We start from the raw sequence: 23,602 nt of genomic DNA, 5'->3' as shown, positions 1-23,602 counted from the left end.
AACAGCTGTCAAACAAACCCAAACAATCCAAACAGGAAAATACCGCCGTGTAATCCATTTATTTCAACAAAGTAACTGTATTCTAAATACCACCTTTTTAAACGGTAACTGTAACGGAATACAGTTACTCATATTTTGTATTTTAAATACGTAACGGCGGTACATGTATTCCGTTACTCCCCAACACTGATGGTAAATGGCCTGTATTTGTATAGCGCTTTACTCAGTCCCTAAGCACCCCAAAGCGCTTTACACTACATTCAGTCATCCACCCATTCACACACACATTCACACACTGGTGATGGCAGCTACATTGTAGCCACAGCCGCCCTGGGGCGCACTGACAGAGGCGAGGCTGCCGGACACTGGTGCCACCGGGCCCTCTGACCACCACCAGTAGGCAACGGGTGAAGTGTCTTCCATGTTTAGGCTTGAACATGTGTGAAAGCACTCAGCTGATCTGGACTGTTTTAAATATTCTGGGCCTTTTGTATGAAGTATCAGCCCCCTGCTGGGACTGTGGGGAAATTCACCTCAGTGGGGGGTCCTCAAAACATCTTGAAATTTGTAGATAATATCATTTCAAAATGGCTCATGAAAAAAATGAGGCTAGAAAACGATCTAAAGCAGTCCTGCTGTCATCCTTTGCTTGGAAACTTTTATTTATATATTTTGAGAAATCTAATGACAGCAGGGAGCTGAAACTTCCCAAGGAAACCTTTCTGCTGCATTGTTTTTAAATCTGAAGACTTTGGATGGGATGAACAGCACATGATGTAGCAAACAGCTACAGGGCTGTGCAAACGTTTTAGGCAGGTGTGAAAAAACTGCTGTAAACAAAGAATGCTTTCAAAAATAAAAGTGTTGATCATTTATTTTCATCTATCAACAAAACGCAGCAACTGAACAAAAGAGAAATCTAAATCGCATCAATATTTGGTGTGGCCAGCAAAGGAACTGGGCAGGTACGTTGTTCCAAACTTCTTGGAGAAATAACCACAGATCTTCTGTGGATGTCGGCTTCCTCACATCCTTCTGTCTCTTCATGTAATCCTGACACACTCGATGATGCTGAGATCAGGGCTCTGTGGGGGCCGTACCATCACTCCCAGTACTTCAATGACTTTGGCTGTATGTTTGGGGCCGTTGTCCTGCTTCAGAATACATTTGGGGCCAGTAAACAATCATTTATATTTCTGAAAGCATTCTTTCACACCTGCCTAAAACCTTTGCACAGTACTGTACATCAGCCATGTAGTTCATATGACGCAGCAGAAAACTGATGTAAGTCAGTGATTCCCTGTAAATCTGAGCTTTGCACTGATGACTTATTGTGCAGTCATTTGTGGACGCAGTGTCGGCAGATGGCGTCTTTCATGTTGAAGGTTCACTGAAGTTTTGTCTTCATATTTGTTTTTGTGTGAAGGTTTTTTTTGCCTTCTCAGACTCGATGCAGCTTTATCAGATGTTTGCTGGAACGAGGCGTTGCCTTGAAGGTGAAAGTCAGAGGTCAACCTCACTGTGCAGTTTATATTCTGATACTCATCTGTGACTGCTTTTTAGATAATTACACACCTGCAGATGTGCATAAATGCACTGTGTACGCGTCTGCCCTGCAGGTGTGCACTCTAAAACTAAAGTCATGCACAGAGAATCATCAGTTTTAAAGCAGAAAGCAGTCGACAGTTTCATCTTCAGTGTGGGTTTAATTTATTAGAACATGGCATGAATGGAAAGAAAACAGTCACAAACACATCAGGCTGATATACAAAGAGCAAAACATCCCGTCTTTACAGGAAGCAGAAATGAAAACCAAAAAGATGGAAGAATATGTCGTCATAATGGATTTTTCATGTTCGAGTGCAATACAATATTCATAACCGTTCAGCCGTGGGTTCGGGGTGAGCGAGCGTGTCGCCGTGTGTGTGTTTGTCGTACAGCCTCCGACGAGAGCGTTTTTATGAAGCGAGCTTCATCTCCGTGTTCGACTAAGTCTCGGAGCACGTCGCAGGAACGTCCGCCTCCACGGTCTGAGTGTCCAACACATTCACCCCGAAGAGCAATAACGCGTCTCTGTTTTTGTTTCCCAGGCGACCTGACGACGTGTGATTTTTCTCTCCGGAAAAACGTTACAGACTTTGAATTTTAATAAGAGTGAAAAATATGTTTTCATAAAGAATGTGTTGTTAATGTTCACTTCAGAGCAGAGGTGGAATTAAGTCTCCCTCAAAGGATGGATGCTCAGCTAAAATCTGCGTCGGTGTTCCTGAAAATAAATCTTTTTTTGCAAAAGTTAATTTAAGGAGCTGCTGTGGATTCTGATCTTTGTGTTTAAGATTCCAGGACTCAACACGTCTGCTCCTAATTATTACTGCAAAAATGAGTTTTTTGTTAAAGGAAAAATTAATCTGGCACAAATTATTCTTCAGCTCAGTCTCTTTTAATGTGTCTTAAAATGATGTCGAGGGTTTTTTTAATATATTTTTTTGTTATGGGCCAAAAGCTGATTCATATTCATGCAAATGGAATAATTTTTGGTTCCATCTGGGTTTTTTTTTTAGTTGATGAGGAAATATGAGGATACAATAAAAAAAAATAAAAATAAAATAAAAGTTTGCATTTTTAAATTAAAGTGGTTAAAATTCTTACTTTAAAGCAGACTTGGACACAGACAGGGACTCTGCATGTGCTCATATCAGTGCATTCTTCAAGGGATTTTTCAAGGGAACCAAAATGACTAAATTATTAAAAATGTCAAAACTAGTGGAGTAAACAAGCATGCAGGAGATATTATAGGCTAACTATGACGGGGACTCTCTACACTTTCAGTGTGGTGATCAGAAAGTTCTGAGAACAGGTCCATGAAAATGAAAAGTGCTACATGATTTAGATTGGGCGAGTCATCTTCTCTGTCGCCTTTCACCAGGTCTCTGCTGGATCTCCTCACACGTGTTGGAACAAGCCGAATTTGGTGAGTGGTCCAGGCGGTGAGCGAAAGCCAAAATGGCCGCAGAGCACCTGTTTGTGTTCTCTCTCCAGCAGACGCCTGCGTGGATGGTCTCACTCTGGGGAACTAATTCAGAGTGAATTCTGAAGGGAACTAAAGGGAAAAATCATCCTCCTGGTTTCACCTGAAACCGCTCGCTCAAAGCCACAGAGCTAGGCGATGATCCTCGACATGAAATTCACTCCAGTTTCAAAGTGAAGCTGAAGTTTGAGGTCTGCAGCTGCCTGCACAGCCCCGAGAAGATGATCTTAAAGAAAAGATCAGCTAAATTCAAATCGAGGGCGGTTCACGAGTTTCATGTTCTCAGAACTTTTTGATTCCGCCTCGTTTACGGTGCACTGAGGAATATTTCCTGTTTTTCCCTGCACATCCCTCGTCTACTTCTACTTGGTGCCCCAAATGTAAAGAACCCCTCCAGACATCATTCAGAGTACCAGAGTCTGTCAGTTACTCTTCAGGGCGGGTGCGTTGCCAGTCAGAGCCGTAGTCCGCTGTAGCCCTTTCACTTCAGCTGCACGTTAGCAGCACGGCATCCGCGTGAACCCACGCAGGGTTCAGAGCTGAACCGCACAGAGATGAGTTTGCATAGACATCAATTCAAGTCAGACTCATGCAAATGGATGAAGGACACGTGGACGATGAAAAGCAAGGACGACAAAAGTTAAAGAAAAAAAGAAAAGTGTTGAGTGTAGAGAGGACGAATGTGAGGAGACGGGTGTCCACAGTTCAGTTCATCAACATTATTTATAAAAATAAGTGAGCTTGTTAAATATACCACATCATCATCGTCATCAGTCTTTTTAGAAACAAACAGAAGGAACAGAGAAGCGTCGACACCCCATCGAGTTGAACGTTGATGTATTTGTTACAGCTGGAAAGTACACACACCCAGATCAGCCGCTGCTGTTGCTCTGCAATGTGTAGCTACTCGTACGGCTCTGTTTAGTATTGCTTTGAGTTCACACTGCCAGTGCAAAGACCGAGGCCTGTGTGTGTTACACTAATTTCATGGTCATATTTGCGTGTATTTACATGTTTGTGTGCGTGTTAGTGAGGCCAATCAAACATGCAGCATTAGTCTCTGACACTCTGGGCGTCAGTTTAATCTGAACAAAATAAATTAAAATCAAATAAACTTTTTAAAAATTGCACAAGCTCTGCCACAGAACTACAAAAAGCACACTCACACATTTCTAACAGATCTCATCAGCCGCTGCCACAGACTAGCATAAAAGATGCACCGTATAATGTCCAGCAGGGGGCGACTGCTCTCATACTGTCGTGACTTCAGACTTCCCCAACGAGTCGATGGCCTGAACATTAATCTGAAATGGGATTTAACACATGATGTTCATTTTGTAAACTGGTGTCCAGACCAATGTTAAACTATCCGGTTTCAAAACACCGACTTGGTGAAAACGTTCAGCTTCAGGCTTCAGGTGGCTACGTCCATCTCTGATAAACAGCCTCTGATCATCTAAATGTTTGTGGATGGATGACCTTACACTTCAATATTTTTGGTCATCGGTACTGATTAGCTTCCTGGAAACGCGTCTGCAAACTTTGTAGTTGATCATCAGAGTAAAACTAATGCGACTGACTTCTGCTTTAATCACAAGTTTGTCTATAACACGCCTGCTCGTTGTAGAGAACCTCACAGCCAGCGTAGCATCTTTACTCTGACTCAGCTCTGATGGTGTTTTGGTTACAACAGGAAGCTGTTCTCAGAGGAATCTGTTCCAACTTCTGGATCCAGATTCAGAATTCAGATTTGGTAAAAAATCTTCTCTCTCCCTCATATACTTCTGTTCCAGAGGCGGGCGTTCATTCAAACACGATCAGTTTCTATTAATGAGGTCAGTGTATGGACAGTAATCTCTGTGAGCCCACAGCTCGGCTGCAGACTGCCTGTGATGTCATACAGGGGTGTGTCCTTACATGATCTGTTCACACATTCTGTTTCAGAGGGGCAACCAATGGGAGAGGAGCTAACACAGACAGTTGATGAGCTGAGGTGATGCCATAGCTGGACTGGCCATTTGCCCGGTATGCCTGATGGTGATTTTTCGTTTTTATGGGCCGATGATATTTTATTTTTTATTTATTTTTTTGTGTAACTGTATAAACAGTGAAAGGTGGTGGATTGGCCAGATGCTGGTCGATGTGTAAAAATAACTCAGTTGTTTGATGGTGGCTATGGCGGAGCTTCCACAGAGGCCAGCAGGTGGATGAGGGAAAGTGGAGGCAGGAGGAGGAGAGACCCGAGGCGGCCGCCGGTCCGAGTGTCAGGTGAACTGAACTTCAGGTAAGAAGTTATGAGCTGCAGTCTATCTGGGTCAGATATAAACCAAGTTTAGGTGGAGTTTATTTTTGTTGTGCTGACTTTTTACAATCAGTTACAATAACTCGTACTGCGTGCTAGCTAGCATGACGGAGTTTCTATACAGCTGGGCGGGTGCTATGATGTTACTGATAGAGAACTTTACTAACTAACCTTATGAATAAAATAGATTTGCCAACCGTCCCGTAAAAAACGAAATCGTCTCGTATTCAGAGAAAATATTACGCGTTTCGTATCGAGGTGAAAAGAAACGCGATTTGTCCCATACTTTAGCTAGAATGAAAAAAAGACACAAAGCTGGATTTATTCTGTCTTTGCTGCACAGCTGCCTCTTCTTCTCTCATTCTCTCCCCCTCTCCCTCCTGTTGCTACTTCAATCATGAAACTGATCAATGATCAGCTGATCGGCTTTTCTCTCGTTTGTTTATCGCCCACTTTGCACCAGAAAGAGGAAACCAGCGGATGTCGCGCTAAACAACAGCGGCACGTTTAAGCTTGATCAGCTGTTGTTAGAATTTATTTAATATTAATTTCTAGTATCAGCTGATGTTTGCTGGAGCCACAGCTGTAAAGCTGCTGCTCATGATGTCGGTTTGGATATGTGGTGAGAGGGAAACATGAAGATGAAACCAGGAGATGTCCTTACTGAATCATCAGAGCTGAACAGCTGATGGAGAAACAGGTTTACCTTTTAGGTGACATGAATGAGTTGAAGTTATGAACTGTTTCTGAGAGACAAATAACACCAGGATCCTTTTCTATGTAGCTGACAGCTGGTAACTGTGCAGGGGCGGGTCTAGCAAAGTTTAGCCAGGGGGCCAGGTAGGGCATTAACAGGGAAATGGGGGCACAAAGAAATACTTTTCTTTCTTATTCTCATTTAAAATGTTTCGCTTTTATTAAATAATTATCTGAATCTTAGAACCAAAGATTTTATTTGATGTAAAATGTATAGAAATCATACATATACTAACAAGACAGTGTACATCACTGTCGCAACAGCGTCTGTTTTCATTCAAAGGCTTTATGGCTTTTCCTATAATTTTTTGTCCCAGTCCAGCCCTGGGTGATGCACCAAGTATGAAGTAAACCAGGATTGTTTTGAACTTTGAATCATGCAAAGCTAGTCTGGCAGAGTCCAAGAATAAAAACGCAAAGCAAAAAAAGGAAGCTCAGTCTGTTTACGCTGCTCTGTTGTCTACCTTCAAGCCATCTTTCTTCTAATTGGCTCACAGACAGTTACTGTGAAATGACTACATTAGGGACATCACCTCTAAATGACATCACAGAGAGCCAAGAGTGTTCAGAGCACTCTGAGCCTGAGCTTTTGGCCCACAGGGATTAGATACACTTGTACTCGCACTGAGCTCATCATTAGAGACTCTGGTCATGTTTAATATGAGCATCCACCACAGGAACAGGAGATGAGCAAAAGCACACAACAGGTCCACTTAAAACTCAACTGCATGTGACAAAATGTTGACTCGGTACTTTCTGACGGATGGATCGACTCCTGGTGCCGAGCTGGATTTCGGCCTCCTTATCAGAGCGTGTCCCCGATATATCTGCTTAGAGCTGCCAGGGTTATCGATCTGTGGTACTCACCCAGTAATGACTTCAAACGTCTGGCTATCAGAAACTGGCTTTTCCAAAGCTCCTCACTGTACACGTTCAAAGATTTCCCATTTTAAAAAACAGTTCTTTTATTCTAGTTCTGTGGACGCTGAAAGTTGAGAAGCAGGGCAGACATTTATAAACAGATATCCCAGTTAGAAAGTGTGTGTGTGTGTGTGTGTGTGTGAGAGAGAGAGAGAGAGAGAGAGAGAGACATAAAATGGCCAGTTGGAGCTCACAAGTGAAAACACTACTCTTCTAACAAAAACACCCGGTTATTAGCAATAATGGTACAGTGATATTTTTTTATCCCCCAAAAAGAAAATAATCAGTTTTGTTCACACTACATACAGAACATACAGAAACTAAAATACAGTTTTACAGTCTTTACCTGCAGCCATGTTGGGAAATGAACTCTTCTAAAACTGTAATACTCCTCTCAATAAGTTAAAAAATAATTTAAACAACACATTTTGAAAGAGAACATATGCAAAAAACAAAAAAAGAACCTTTTTAAATCTGTTGTATGTCTTTAAAAAAAACTATACAACAAATACTGAAGGAAAAACCAGACAGGAAGCAAACGCAAAATAGTCATTTACAAGTCGACATCATCGTATACAAAAGCAGAGTTTTCAGCTCAGTGTTAGTGACCAGTGATTATAAACTCTGAGGGAATATTCCACAATAGTTAATAAATATGCGAGTATACAATAGGACGAAGAGCAGGGGACAAAAAGAGCAGGACACAGACGAGGAGGGGAAAGCAGAATAGTCTCTATGGCTTTTACAGGCTTTGTGGCCCAAATGACCTTAAATATCAGCGGCTGCAAACACCCACCAACCCTCTGAACTCGGAAAAGGGCCGAGCTGCAAAAAGACACGAGGAAAAATAAAGTCGGGGTGGACTTTTAGAAGTGGGATTGTTGGAAAATGATGACTCAGACCTGCTGATCCTGACTTTTAATTTTAAAAATCAGACAAATAGATGAATTTCTTTTAATGTCTCAAATTATTTAACAACAAGAAGAACACTTCCACATCAAGGAGCAGACTGGAACATCCTTAAAGCTGTTTTTATGTGGTCGGATGTGGAATAACGACGAGCCAAGTAAGAGTCTCGCTTTCAAAATCCATGCAAAGTAAAATTACACAAGTATTATCAAATCCAAAGTATCTGAAGTAAAAGTTCTGCTTCTGCAGTGGTGCTCACAAACAATCAGTGGATGAATTTAAAGTTTGCACTGTTCTATCATCTTTGCTTGGTTTTCTATTAAAATAACACAAAAAAACTGAGTTTACTCGCCTCCATCCACTGGGAAAACTAACGTTTGGGGGCTTGTCCGGGATCCGGGCTGGGACAGAGACATTAAAGCATCCATAGGTTTGTCTGAGTGTGTAGCAAAATTATTTTCCTGAACTTTTTCCAGCTGTGTCTGTGTTTGAGTGACAGGTGAAGTATTGAGGAGCCATTGACCCTGAGTCGTTTGTACGTGGTGAGCCATCAGCCTTAGAGAGCTGCTGTACAGGATTGTCCTATTTTGCTTTTGGTGTTTTTCATTCTGGTCCTACATGCCTCGCTTTGAGGTGTTCGAAGGTTCTGAAACTTTGTTTTTAAAAGTGCTACTCAAAGAAAGAAAAAGCTGTTGGATAGACGCGTATATAAAAAGGTTAAAGAAGCAAGGTGAAGAGTGTTATTCGTCATCCTGTATTTGTTTTTCTTTAATTTATTTCCCACTCTGTGGAGTTGAGACGGATATCTGCATGACAATCAGAAATCCTCCTTTATTTGATTTCTGAAAGCCGTGACTGGAGCCGCTGCAGTCTGTCAGAGTCCCTCGGCAGGTTCTGAGTTAATTATTTGGCGTTTATGATTCAATAAGAAACTTTTGAATTACAGAGAGCGTGCAGCTCTGTTTTGGGGATTTTTCCTATTAGCTCGAGGTGTAGTTGAGTTAGCCTTTGCAATAGTGCTCAGTTATATTTTTAAAAGTGATCTTGTTGGTGCATTGTCACCTTGGTAACATGACACTGGTTGCAAAATTACACATACGTCATGTTTGGCAGTTGGTTTTGGTCTAATTGCACAAACATGCTGTCTGACATGCAAGTCGTCAGTGCTGAGGGAAACTGGGTGAAATCTGCTGAGAGACCGTCGTCCTCCCGATCCTTTTATGACGGTAAATAAGACCCTCAGTCGTGGTTTTTAGTTATGTAGCTAACTTTACACTGGTCTGTTTATTTGGTCTATAGCTGCTGATCCACACAAACAGCAGAATGATTTTAACCCAGAAACACTGTTTGAGGAAACTTGTGTTAAAATTGTTATTTTTCCCCTTGATTTCCAAGACTTTGTCAAATCGGTTTATCCTGGGAATACACCCAACCTGGTTGCACAATGTTCCAATACCAGGGTAGCAACCAGAGCTACTTGCGGTCACTCAGGACAATGATTGCAATCCCAGTAAATCCACCGTGGAGTGTTTCACAAGTGTCCGAGAAGCAGGTCTCTGCTCCACATCACTCAGAATAGCACCAGGTCTTTTTATTTCTTGACAGAAGCCGCATCAAGCTGCAGAAAGCATATGAGGAGGGCAGGAAGTCGGACACAGGACAGCCGGTAAAGAGCTGGGCCCAAAATAAAAGACCCGGCACCGACTAAACACTTTGAACTGCTCGCAATGTGAAGACGTGATGGAACAAAAACTTGTCCAAGACCCGAACCTGCTGTGCCCCTGGTTTAGGGTTTGGTTATGACCACAGCGCAGAGTCACGCTTAGCTGAACTGCAAGCTTTAAACTTTTGACGTCACTAAGCCCGCGGCCAAAGAGAAAAGCTTGTTTGCTGCCGTGCACGCCTTCCATGGATGATTCAACATCATTCATGTTCCAACGATCCCACTTTGATTCTTTTAGGCAGTCAGAAAAAAAAGAAGAAGAAGAAGAGGTGGAGAGGCAAACAAGTGAATGAGTAATGTGCTAAAAGAAAAACCAAAAACGGCCCTTAACATCTAAACCCGGCCAGGAGCTACCTCTTTGTTTAGTACGGCGCAAACTTCTGTCTCTCCGGCTTCTTCATTCCATTGGCTGAGGATGAGATCTTGGCCGTGTAGGATGCCAGGGCCGCCGCTGCGTGAGCCTGAACTGGAACGGCTGCCGCTGCCGTCTGCACTGAGGCTGGTAGCACCGGAGCCCCGATGGCTGCTGCGGCCGCCGCCGCTGCTGCCGCTGCTGAGGTGGGAGGGGTGGAGAGTGCCAGGTAGGGGATGGATTTCACTCCCAGGAGGCTGGAGAGGGGGAAGGCGTAGGGAGCGCCCAGGATTGGAGCGTGGGGCAGTGCGGCGCCCATCGCTGCCAGGGGGGAGGAGGAGGAGGACGAGGCGGAGGCAGGGGGGGCGGGCTGGGTGAAGCTCATGGTCAGATCAACGGGAGACGGCATGGAGGAGGACTGGGCGGTGGATTTGGCGGTCTCTAAACTGGAGGGGGAGGTGGAGGGGAGGGAAGGGGGGGAAGGAGGGTGGAGGAGGGGAGGGGGTCAAGGAGAGGGAATTTTGGATGGAGAAGGGTTAGAGGGTTAAATAAAAGACATGTTAAAAAAAATCAGAGTAAAAACGGAAAAGAAAAAAAAAAAAACAGGATCTGTAAAAATGAACCAACGGAAATCTGACAAAACTCAAATCATAAGACGGGCGTGTTTGGCTGGAGGTTGCAACAGATTATTGTAGGGGAGTTCGCTGTACAGATGGGGGGTGTGCTGTATAAGTTGGGGTGATGGCTTGGGAGGGGGCTTAGGGAGGAGGGAACAAAACCATCAGAGAAATTAGCATGGACGCTCCGTCAGAGAGGACGCTGCTTCAAAAACAGGAAAGAAATCCTTTGTGCAGGTCTGTGCTCATCTCTGTGGGAGCTTCTCACCTCATGTTTTCTAACTAAAAGAAATGTTCTGCACATTTTAGCATCAGTCACCATAAAACAGTGAGAGGTGGGCAGGCACGCAGCCCCGCATCCTCTTCATATTTCCTAAATCAGTGCAACCAACTGAAAACGTAATCCAATCAGCTGTTTGAATCACTAACAAGCATCATTCAAAGGCGGGACTTTCACTCCAAAATACACTGGCTTAAAAAATCTTATTTAAAATGACATGAACTATAAATAAGTGTGTGTGTGTGTGTGTGTGTGTGTGTGTGTGTGTGTGTGTGTGTGTCAGTATTTTTAGGTTTTTATTTTATTTCCTCGCATGTTGAATACTTGAGTTTTTCTTGTAGTTGCCTCGGGGCGACGCTGCACAGCAACTGTTCCTGTCTTTGTGTTTGAATGTTATCGCATGTATTTGCACAGCTGAGACTCTAAATGTGATTCAAACTGCAGCTTTTCTGCTTTTAACACAATTATTTCACTGGTTATTAAAGGTAAATGTGTTTAAGTTCATGCAACTATCAGACAGCAGGTCAAACATGAAGCTGGAGTGTTCCCGGCATTAGAAACGTACTGTTAAACATTCCCGAGTGCACAGGAACACCAACAAAGGCCAAATGGTCTGACTGAATATAGGGACGGAAACACTTGTTGTGTCTCGTTGGGTTCGTGTTCGACGGGTTTCCTGATTGCATAAGAGGTCCCGAGGGAGCGCGCTCCAAGGCGTGAATGATCAAGTCCCGTTCACATCAGAGCGATCATGACCGTGACCGCGTCGCGCAGTGCAATCTACAGCTTTTCCATGTGATGCCGCAATTTAAATAAACGCAGGAGGTGACGGTGAACGTGATCGTGACCTGTTTAACTGTTCAAGGAGCTCCACATCCCCCCCCGACCTTTCCCGTGAGCACAAAGATGCGTTTCTCCCACAGACTGGAGAAACTCAGGTTGTAGTAACTTTACCATAAAGCTTCAGAATTCTTCTACAGAAGAAAACAACTCCAAAAAAGAAGCGCAGGAACTGCTCAGGTGGGAGACGATGGCTTATAATTTGGTGCAGGTCGTGTTGGAAGAAAAGCTCCACAGAGAAGCCGGAGTCTGAGTTCCATCTTTTTCCCGTCAACCTGCGAGCGACCCGCCGAGGGAGGACGGAGATTGAATGAGCTCGGGCAGATCGCCGTGTCCGTGTGTAACCGATTAAAGAAATAATAGAAAAGAGCAAATTTGTCGGGGATTCTCCAGCGACTGCTCTCACCTTCTCTGACCTGACATTTCAGACTGACCGAGGCTGACCCGTGTGTGTGTGTGTGTGTGTGTGTGTGTGTGTGTGTGTGAGCTGTCAGTATTTATGTGTGTGTCACTTGCCTATTCTCCCCGCTGTCGGTGGCAGGCTGAGTGGTAAGTCAAATATCAATTTCATCCAGAGTCCAATGACCAATTTGCATATTCATGCTGGTGGTTACTTGTATTAAAGTGAGCTGGCGGTGCGTACCACATGTCGCTTATATTTCTGATTAAATGGCGAGGAGAAGGCGAGACCGATGTGTCCACTGCGTTCGATATAGAGCTCGATTTCTTTTTTATCAGCCAGTAATTGTCATGTGATGCATCCTGCAGATGTACCTGACGGTGCATGCACGGCAGAGGAGAGAACACTGCGACGCTGCTCTAACTGGCGATAGGATCAAACTCATTTACATTTGCTCAACTGCTGCACTTCCTGCTCGCCTTTTGCCATTTCTATACCTTAATTTTTGGTGGGTAATGACACACCTCTCTCTCTGTGGCGTGACAACAGCCTGACTCTTGTACCTACAGTTGCTGTTAATAAAGCAGCGAATCAAAGTGCTGATTTGGGGAAGAAGGAGCTGTCTAATGTGAGGCGTTTGTCAGACTTCTACGCCTCGTGCTCTCCTGCAGCACTCGTTGCTTCTCATACCCGCCTCTTCCTCCGGATGCTTACCATGAAGTGATTAAATACTGAGCCAGGTTGATGGCGATCGGCGTGCCGCTGATGGTGACGTGGCGGTCGCTGGTGCTGTCGATCTGACTGCCGATCTTGATCTGAGCCCCCGATACCTGCCGGATCTCGTTTATCTTGGTGCCCTGGCGGCCGATGATTGAGCCAATCAGCTGTGAGGAGGGAGAGGATGAAGATTAGAGGCTTTAAAAGGTGGACTGTGGCTTCAGTGAACTCTGACAGTGGCAAATGCAAAGACTTTCAAAGCACTTGGTTGTCTGTGAGCCTTAATGTGATGATTTTCTCACTTGTTGGCAGCATGTGAACTGGAAGCTCAGCTTACGTACCAGTTTGAGGTCTGTTTTTCATGTTTCCCTGCACTTGCTGTCAGACCCTCAGTCTGCTTTTACGTCTGGTGTGACGGGTTAAAAAACTCACGGCTCTTAGACCTTCTAACTTCCCCACATGAACCTCCAGCCTTCGTTCTCTGCCTTCAGTTTATTTTCTGGCCTCTCTGCGTGTCCGTCCTTCCATCTTGTTATCTGCTGGTGTCTAATAATATGGGACAGCACCAGGTGGTGAACTCTGACTCATCTGCCTGCCGTGAGCTCGGCGAGGGTCCTGGTGTGAGCTATCCTGGTCTCGGCGGGGGTTTGTCACACAGTAGGTGTCACAGTAACCACAGACAGGTAGTTACTGGGCTCACCTCTGTGTCAGTAAATCTGTCTCATTATTTTTTTTTTTAAGACGGCAGGCTTGTCAGGTGGCGCTACGTCTGCACGGTGCCAACTATGCATCTGGAGCTAAATTTATAAGAAATGAAACTCTTCTGTCTGATGCATTTTTGCAGTTAAGAAGGCAAATAAAGTTGGGAGGTATCTGAAAGATTTTGTAATTACAAGACTTGTTTATTCTAATTATAAGACGAGGACTGAGAGGTCAGGGCTGGAACAGACTGGGTGGTTTCCAGCTACAAAAAGTTTGTGTTCATTCCAGAGGAGGAAACACAGCTGGCACGGTAAAAGTGCAGCGCGCTCTGAACAGATGAACAACGAGCGCTACTCTCAGTAAGTAAAGAGTACTCACATTTCACATTTTAACTGTGAATACTGTGCCACCCTTTGCTTTTTACTTTTAACCATCACTCCTTTCTTCAACTCTCGTGTAAAGTATCTATAAAGTTCCTCTGAGCCATTAAACAGAAGCTCCTCGGACCTGTGACAAACCTAGATCACCTGCTTCCTTTTAAGGAACAGATAAAAAAATCAAACCAAAGCCTGGCTCTGAATATTTTTAGACAAAACATTTTAAAGACTGTCCTTTCCGCTCCAGCCGAAGCTCTAAAAATGAGGAAAAGACGAGGTCAGGCGTATTTGGAGGATATAAAAGTTATGCAAGGGAGATAATGAAGACTAATGTCAGCGTGCAGGGTGTTGGTGTCATCCAATTAAAAACATAACACCAATATGATGCCCACTGTGGAAACTGGTAAAGAATGAACAACCAATTAACCCTCGGCACAGCTGATTGGCCTGAAATTGATCACAGCAGAAGATGTATAATTGATTAACTTTATCATCTGCAGTGAATTGTTTGCTCATATATTACCAGATTATGTATATGTATCATTTCAGGTTAATGACTTGTTATGACAGGAAGTTTCTTCTGAAGTCCTGACTTCAGCGAACTCGTTTTGACGGGAACGACGGCGGGACGCAGAGGAGCGTTTCCTGTCGTCTTCCTCCCGTTCCAGAGCGCATCTTCAAAACCATCTAAAGCCATAAGACGCGATTCTGGTCAATCTATAAAATGGAGAAATGCTGTCTGAAAAACAAGCTGCAGACTCAACTGGAAACAATGATTCTTTAAAAGCATCACTTGTATCAGTCAACTCACTAAAAATGGGCAGAATTTATATGGGATGGATTTCCATGTAATTGAAAGTTTGGGTTATTACTTGAAGCACTGATGAACCATCAGGAGCATCTCCTTTAATGCCTCGGATTAAAGCAGCCTTCTGTTTGACATGTGGACAGAAGCTCCTCTCTCTGCTGAGCCACCACCATCCTCTTCTTTTTAAAGCATGACTCATCGCTCCTCTCGGCTTCTCACTTTAATCCACTAACGACCCCGAGCTTCCCTTTAGTCACTTTTTGCCTTCATCTCATTCGTCGCTTTATTGCCTCCCTGTAACGGCCTCTTTCTGTTCCTCTGTGCACGAAAGAGTGAGTAGATCTGCTCTGCAATGTAGAGAGCTATTCTCAGAAAGGTCTTTGATAATTTAAGTGTGTGTCTGTGTGTGTGCGCACGCGCATTAGAGACACTGACAAAGTGCTGGCCAATGACAACCGGGTTACAACCATTTGCGTGAGATCCCTCTTAGCCGCTGTTTGACCTCACAAACGTGCTCATTGAATAATTACCGTCCTCCTGTGAGTCACAACCAGCAGACTGGCAGATATCCAGGGAAAACTTGTACACACACACTAACCTTTAAATGTCTCCATCTCTGGTTGCCGAACAGGTATTAACACAGTTTAAAGTCATACAAGTGCGTGACTACCTGTGGATGAAGACGTCTGTGCCAGACTCACTGAATACTGGTTAAATATGTTCGTACATCAGGGGTCATCAGTCAGCATGAAGACACGCAGAAAAATTTCACTTTTATTTTGAAAAACTGCAAAACGTTTCTTATTGGTTAGACTAGGGCTGCTCGATTATGGCAAAAATGATAATCACGATTATTTTCACTGAAATTGAGATCTCGATTATTTGACGATATTTATTTAACAATAACAATGTATTGAATAATGGCTTTAAAGATGTCAAAAAATAATATAAAATAGTGTGCAAATACTGATAACAGTGCAAATGTTTGCAATATAAAAAATAAATGAAAAATGTAAACATCTATGTTTAGTGAACTTCAAAATACTGCATAATACTGGTTGTTCACTGTGTTAATTGAGCAGTGGTCTTTGGCGAGGAAAACGTTACCGCGTGTGTGTCTCTGGGAGCTGGTGGGATATTTAGTCGCGTTGTACAGGGTAGCGTGAATGAAGTCTGTGAGGATGAAGCAGGTGTTGTCAAGAGTTTGTTCTCTATGTTCCTTCATTGTTTGATTGTATGTCACTTTGTGAGCGGTCTTCAAATGATTGAATAAATTTGTAGTGTTGCTCTGTGGTGCAGCTACGACACCGTAGCAAAGTTTCCACACTATGTCTACTTGATCCACGTCTGACTCCGCGAACCCAAAATGTTTCCACACCACTGAAGTCGTTTTACCTCTCTTTTTAACCAACGGCATTCTTTCTTCAGCAGCCGTTATCCTCTCCTCTCCAAATAACTTCTGCTTAGCTCTCCGAGCTTCCCTCGGCTCCTCTTAATTGTTGTGACGCGTGTTCGAAACGCAGAGAGGTGCGCTCGATTTGCCACACGGAGCAGCGCGAGAGTAAAGCACGAGGGAGGTGCTAATAATTTAGTTTTTTCTTTTGTTGGCTAACCTGAGAGTTGCTATCAGCCTGCTTCCCTTGAGTTTAGCTTAAATTCAGCTTTTATTATATAGCACCAAATCACAACAATAGTTGGCCCACGGTGCTTTACACTGTGAGGTAGAGACCCTACAATAATGCAGAGAAAACCCCAACCATCAGACTATGGTTGTGAACAAGCACTTGGCGACAGTGGGAAGGAAAAACCCCCTTTTAACAACCTCGAGTGGAGCCAGGCTCATACTTCTACACTTGCACGCTCTGTGACAGCCTTCAGTGATGTGATGACTCACTTAGTAAGAACTAAAATCACTGCATTTTGTTCTTTGTAGCTTTCAGCACTTGTAGACTTGGACCTAAAAACCAGCTGCTTAGCTTCGTCTAGATTAAAGTCTAGCTCTTCACACCAGAAACTCGTGACCCTCTGCTCGTCTGAAGGTGACGGAGACGCCTGGGCCCCGTGTTTATTACATAAACCTCCTCGTCAGATTCGGAGACGGCTTTTCACAGTGGATAATACACCTTATGTTTTCTGTTTGGTTTGTGTTATTTTCATGTTTTCTTGAAGAAATTTGTCATTACTTGGCCTTCATCCTGTGAGGCTCTTTGGTCATGTCTTCTGTGCCAAAAGTAAATCCAAGAAGGAGGTGCTGAGTTCTGGCATTATGGATAACATGGAGAATTTACATGAATGTTTCAGCTCGCCGACAGCCCGTACTGACTCCTGGCAACAGGAAGGCGTTTAGCTCAGACTTGCAGCACACACCTGGTAGTTGGGTCGGATCACGTTCACGCCATGAATGAACCCCTCGGGAGTTCGTCACCACCTGCTCCAATAGAGTCAGTCAGGGTGTTTTGGGCTGAGTGTGATTACCTTTGCACGAGCCAATCGCACCAAGGACTGAACACCTCGAGTCTCGAGCCATGCAGCTCATGCAGCTCCTGGTAAAATGCGGTGAACAACAAAGTGGATGCAAGCCGTGGTGGCGGTCATGCACGCCTCAACTTGAAACAAAGCAATTTCTTTGCATGTGGCTTTGACGTCTCCTCCTCTTATATCTGCACTGATGTGAAAGTGTTGTCTGAGTGACGACACCTGCCGTTCAGGCGAATACTACCTGCGCCATAACGCCGAACCTTAATGAATGTGGCAGTGATGATGTGACCAACACGGTGAGTATACTGATGGCTAAAGACCTGCTGTTATTTTCAGGAATGGGAAGGTCCAGGGATTTCCTTCTTTCATGCCAAAACTCTGGACTAAATGTAGACTTCGAACGATTGGGAAGTGGAAAGCCTCCTGTCTGGTACGGTGCCCGAACCACTGATAACACCTAACTCACAAACTGAGTACTTAAAATATTGCTCATATTTGATCTTCAATGTAAATAAAAATGACGTGACGGGAAGGATGAGCGCGGGGCGACTGGGGAGACGAGGTTTGTTTTTTGCTCCGTCTCCAAGGTTGGTTGCTCTGGAAATGTGTGGTTTTCACAGGATGCCGTGTTCCCCAGCGAGCAGCTTTATGTAAGAGCTGGTGGGTAAAATCAGCTTGAAGCCGAAGCGCAGGGGAGGACGAGGACAGGGCGAGGGCTATTTTTGGGCGATTCCCTGCTGCCCCTGTAATTTGGAGAGGTTTACTGAAGGGGAGAGGGGGGAGACTGCTGTTGTTAAATCGCTAACTGTGAGCTATAGGATGTCATTAAGCTGCTCTGCTTGGCCCTGCTCAGTGACTCACAAACATATCACACACTTGCATGCGCCGGGTCTTAAGCTCCTCTCTGCTGTGTGCTTTTGTGCGTCTTATTCTCTCCGGCCAGTCGTCAGCGCACACGTAAGAGCGGGGCTGCACGTCTGATGTGTTTCTCTGCACGAGTCTGTACACGCTAACGGCACACAAAGGCATGAATGGAGGCTCTGAGTGGCCTCGAAACTGCGACTTCATTTAAACCTGGAAGGTGACGGCACCTGCGGAGGTGTTGATTATCTTGTCAGAATGGAGATGGAGAGTTTCCAGGAAAGAAATGACCTCATGCTCCTGTTTTTCTTTTCTCGAGCTGAATCCACAGAGAGGCCAGTGTGACTGAACACGACTGTGTGAATTCCTCAGGAGAAATCAAAAGTCTCCTGTTAGGTAATGAGGCGTGGATAAAAATACTGTTATTTCTTTAATAATGCCGGCCCTCATCACAGACTATTATCCAGGTGCAGAAACATCTCATCTTTAACCCTCCTCACTAATAATTACTGCTTTGAATGAACCTGCTGCTCCTTTGCTAATTTAAATCCCATCCACAGGCACATCTTTGTATTCACAAGCAGATATTAAAGATCTTCCCTCCTTTCGGGAGAAATGTAAGAACTGCTCTTGATAAACAGATCACAGCAGGCTGATAGCAGCTACATATCAGCCTTTTTCAGAAGCACTGACTAGGACAAAAATAAGATCGAGCTATCGGGAGAGCGAAGTGCCATCTGCAGGTTTATACTGTAGTTTGCTCGACCTCTCAGTCACCGGCTAAGGGGCAACCTCTAGAGCTGCAAAACTGAGCCAAGGTACTAGTGCCAAAAACTGCAGTTCCTCTAATGTCCACTCGAGGCTCCAGCAGTGAGTCAGTGCCCAAGGACTCCTGCGTCAAAACCGTGAACTTTAGAGCAGACAACAGGGGGCAGTAGCTGCTAGCCTCCCTCAGTTACTGGAGTCCCTGAACTGGACCTCTGGAGGTTTTTCAATCCAATTATCTGATCAATAATATGGCTGCTGTGGAGTTAATGGTACTAAGGCTACGTTCACACTGCAGGTCTTAATGCTCAATTCCGATTTTTTGATCAAATCCGATTTTTTTGTCTGCTTGTTCACACTACAAATAAAATGTGACAGCAAACGCGCTCTAGTGTGAAGCCTCAAAGCGGCCCGCATGCACAAAAGAAGACGTCACACACAACGCGCTCTGTTTAGACCCAGAGCAAACAATATTGTTTGACTGATGGCCCTTAATATAAAGACTTCGGACTTTACGTTTCCCAATTTTGCTTTAAGTTATTTTGTTATTTACATAATAATGTAAATAACCTAATAATGATCCTTATTGCTGTTTTAGAGGAGCGGTGCTTCAAAGGATAATCTGCAGATTTCTGTCAGAATCTGCAGATTATACAGTACAAATAAAATGTTCACATTTCTCCAACGTTGTCTTCCCAACAGTTTCACTAACATCTACACTGGATGGCCAGGAAGCGTTCGCGATGTCTTATTGGGCGCTTCTCCAGAGCTGATAATTGGCGTCTGACTTGTGTCAGTGACGTGAAAGACGGATTTAATGCGACATGACCGTTCAAACAGCAGTCGCTTTCTAAAACATCAGATATGTATCGGATTCAGGACCACATAAGAAAGTGACCCAGATCGGATTTGAAAAATATCGGATTTGTGTCGTTCACACTGTCATACCATGATCGGATATGGGTCGCAGAGGGTCAAAAACATTGGATTTGATGCGCTTTCGCCTGCAGTGTGAACGTAGCCCAAGAGATAATCTCAGAAGACTGAGCTCCAGTTTCAGGGAGTGAAATTCAAGGATTTCATTTGGATGTTGCTGAACACTGATTGGCAGATATCAGGTCACTCATGGCCTCCAAAAAGCCGACATGTTAGTGACAGTCCAGAAACGTCCGTCCGGCCATGTGAACGTTGCTCTCTCAGTATGCACACTATGAATATGAATGATTCGTACAGGGAAATGTAAACTGGAGTTCGTTTGAACTGTGATGCATTCACTTGTTTAAAAAAAAAAAATCAGTTGTTACGACTTTTTAAACTGAAGTTATTTAAAGTGATCCAGCTGCTCACAGGATGTCAGACGTTTAAAGTGAAGCACTGTGAAGACGCAGAGCATGTTTCCTATTAATCATCCCTGATGTAAAGGGTTCGCTTGAATTTGTTGTCCTCATATTAATGTGTGCGTGCGTGCGCAGACAGAGCTGCTGACACACTGCGAGCTGTATTTAACCCAGAGTTTTGACGGCAGCTCTAAGCAGCCGATGTGTGACAGACTGAATGACTGGCTAACACTCGCTGATGGATGGCGAGAGAGGCAAAGTGGAGGAAGAGTCAAGTGAGGCAGAAAAAGGGAATATATATACTCTCACTGTGTCAATGGGAAAAACACACTGGCTGGCTGTGCTCGGGCTCCTCCCGCTCACATTCTCCTATTTAGCACCGTATACGTGCAGATAGTTAGTGAGCCACATCTAAACCAGCGTTTGGTGCTTTTTATAAATGTTCATGCTGAGCACACACAGTCAGCTTGTTGCTGCTGGTCAGCAGCCTTAATCCCGTGAAGTGGACAAGAGTGAAAAAGAGGTAGCCCGCTGCCCCGTGACAGTTTGTAGAGGTCTGGTATCACTGGTGGATATGCAGTGATCAGCCATTACATTTAAACCATCTGCCTCACACTGTGTATGCTGTAAGACTCTCTGACATCATCTGACAACAGCTCAGGGCATGAACACGTGACCTAAAAGGTTACAAGGACTGGATGTGGTGAGTCTGGAGTCCAGGTGGAGTCTTTGTCATGTTCTTCAGCAGCGTTTGTCGTCCTGCTGGGTGAGGCTGCTGCCATCGGAGAGTGCCAGAACATCCTCATGTTAAACCTTAAAGGCGCCCTTTGGTACTGGTGCCGAAATGTTTTGGGTTTATAGCAAGACGGATCTCACTGAGTTGCGATATTTTGTGCTTAAACCTCAACAGACAAGAGAAAAAGTGAAACGAGGTCGAAAGCTTCCAATCAGAAGTCAAATTTGAGTCTCCTGAGAGACCTTTTACTTCTTCCTACCCACCATCGCAGCTCTCCCCCAATGCTGACATCATTGTGACTCTTTTCTCTTGCATCAAATGTTCCAGCCAATCAATGACAGATGCAACCTTGTGTGTGTCTCTGCAATGCCAGAACAGAAAAGCAGAAAGAGCTACACAAAGTTTACGTGGGTGCCACGTGTCAGAGAAACATCCAGAGAAATCCAAAGTGTCTCACCAGAACACTGCAGCGCCACCAGGCTGCCGGTGCTTTTCACTTCACCTGGCTGTGAGTGTTAGCTAGAATCACCACCTATTTATTTATTTAGTGCCTCCACCACCAAAGTTGCACTTTAAGTTCATGGGTCTTGGAGTGGCCGTTATGATTTGGCACCATATGAATGAAAGTTCACATGTAAAGACTTTGAATAAAGGCTATCGAGTGTGTTTATGTCTCACCAATGAAAGCAAAGTTGTAGCAGTGACAGCAGACCATGTTTGAAATGTGGATGTTGCTGCAACGAAGCTCGAGATTCTTAAAAAAATGGAGCATCTTTTAACGATGAATGAACAAAACGCTCACGTAACAACACTAGAGCACACGACTGCAGTTTCTCAGGTCGCATCACGCGCACAGAGACACACAACCACTGGTTGCTATGGAAAAATGATTGGTGGCGGTTCTCGCTGGGTGAAATCGATTACAAAGACAGAGCTGCACCAAAAACCTCCAAGTGTTTGGTCTGGTTGCCAACAGAGGGTGGATGTGGCTCAGGAGGTAGAGCAGGTCATCTACCAATCAGAAGGGCAGTGGCTCAATCCTGGGGAACGTAGGGCACAGAAGAACAAAAACATCTTGTGTGTCCTCAGATTTGAGTAGAAAAGTCCAAAAACTACAAGTTAAAAAATGGAAATAAAGACATTTCAAAGTAAAAGCAACATGTCCCCATTTCCTGTTTGTGTTGCATTTTTCACAGTTTCACTACAACTCGGAGAGTAGCAGGAAAGTGTCTGTAGACACGTCCATCACTTCTGTTCATTCAGTCTCTTCAGCATACATTGTTACCGTGATTCTCCAAAATCATGGACAATGTCACATGGTCTATAAAACCTCAATATCGATTCAAAACAATGCAATCCTTTGTCTTATTTGAAAACATATTAAAATATTTTAAATGCTTAACATACAGCCTGGCTTCACTTTTCAGAAAACGTCCATTATGAGGCACCAACTTCATCTCAGGCAGCAGACTTCAAAGGATTTAACAGGAATAACTAGTCAGCCGTTGGTTCTCCAGTTTCCACAACAGGTTACATTCGAGGCTTTAGCCTCCCTACAGGTACTCTCTATCTGCAAGCCTCTTTGCAACCCATCTTGAAGTGCATGAAAAAGGCAGTGAGGTCGCAGAAACAGACCCATGCCACCAAATATAAGAGATGCAACAGCAGTCAGAAAACTGTCGTGATCGGACTAAATGAGCAGCATTAATGTCTGAGGTCACAGACTCTGACCTTTGAGCACCAAATTCTAATGAGCTCATTACTGAGACAGACGGACAGACATTTCATCCAGGTGCTTAAAACATTGTTGATACACATTCAGTGTGTTTGAGTAACTTAATCCTGACCTGGTAAACCACAGAGAGAGATCCACAGCTCAGTCTGAGTCACGTTATGTTGTTTACACGAATCATAATTTTCCTTTTATCATTTGAGTTTGAACACTCACACAAAGTACATGTCAGCTGTAAGCCAATGATCGGACTCCTATTACAGAAGCATGTAAACAGCTTAATGAGAGCTGTGGCTGGAGCTGGATCGTGGGGTGTAAACACAGCCAAACCAAAGAGAGGGCGAAGCATCAAACAGCTGAGCTCAGGCTGGACGAATTACTGTCTGAGACGGAGGCTGAGGGGGGAGTCTGAGGGGGGAGGGGGTGAGGCTGGGTGGCCAGAAGCTGTCGTATGAACAAAAGGTCACCGCATTGACCTCGAAACAGTCGACACGTCCATCAAACGTCACACGTCCTTGAGCACGACACTGAACTGTTAAGTGTCTGAAAAAAAAAAAAAGCCACTGGGAGCTCTGCAGGGCCGCTCACAGAGAGGAACCGGGTGGGGGCGGGGCCAGCAGCCGGGGGGGGGGGTATGGGAGAACACAGCTGATGATATACTGCAACACCCTTTCAGGTCCAGGTGTTCATTTCACTGACAAAACATGATATAAAATCTGAACCGTTTTAATAACGACATTAAAATGTAAACAGTTTTATGGCCATCAGTTATTTTTCCTCACCAGGTCATCTTCAGTTCTTAAAGTCAGTTTGAACATTTGAGTCGTTCCTCTGTTAAACCTTCAAACCAGTTCTTTGTAAACTTCCTGCTCTGTCGTACATATTTGATGCCATAATTACAAGGTGAACTGTTACAATGATTCATTTTTCTCTCAGTGTAGTTCAAAACTATGAAAGCACT

The 23,602-nt window shown here is 44.2% G+C and overlaps 1 protein-coding gene across 9 annotated transcripts in view; it reads right to left on the bottom strand.

Moving 5' to 3' along the window:
• Positions 1–1,693: 1,693 nt before the first annotated feature.
• Positions 1,694–23,602, bottom strand: part of pcbp4 (poly(rC) binding protein 4) — a 186,907-nt gene continuing 164,998 nt past the window's right edge. For 8 of the 9 annotated variants that reach the window (XM_063473306.1, XM_063473307.1, XM_063473312.1 and 5 more), the window contains 2 exons: positions 12,843–13,012; positions 1,694–10,437 (listed from right to left, as the gene is read on the bottom strand). In XM_063473306.1, the coding sequence (XP_063329376.1) occupies positions 10,002–10,437; positions 12,843–13,012 (606 nt within the window). In that variant the 3' untranslated portion in view covers positions 1,694–10,001. Of the gene's footprint in view, positions 10,438–10,540; positions 10,749–12,842; positions 13,013–23,602 lie in introns of those variants that run through there. The other variant, XM_063473315.1, reaches the window with a different exon arrangement.

This window comes from Pelmatolapia mariae, linkage group LG5 (genome assembly GCF_036321145.2).
Source record: "Pelmatolapia mariae isolate MD_Pm_ZW linkage group LG5, Pm_UMD_F_2, whole genome shotgun sequence".
NCBI lineage: Eukaryota > Metazoa > Chordata > Actinopteri > Cichliformes > Cichlidae > Pelmatolapia > Pelmatolapia mariae.
Note: the sequence above shows the minus strand (reverse complement) of the source record. Positions and strands in the feature narration are given on the sequence as shown.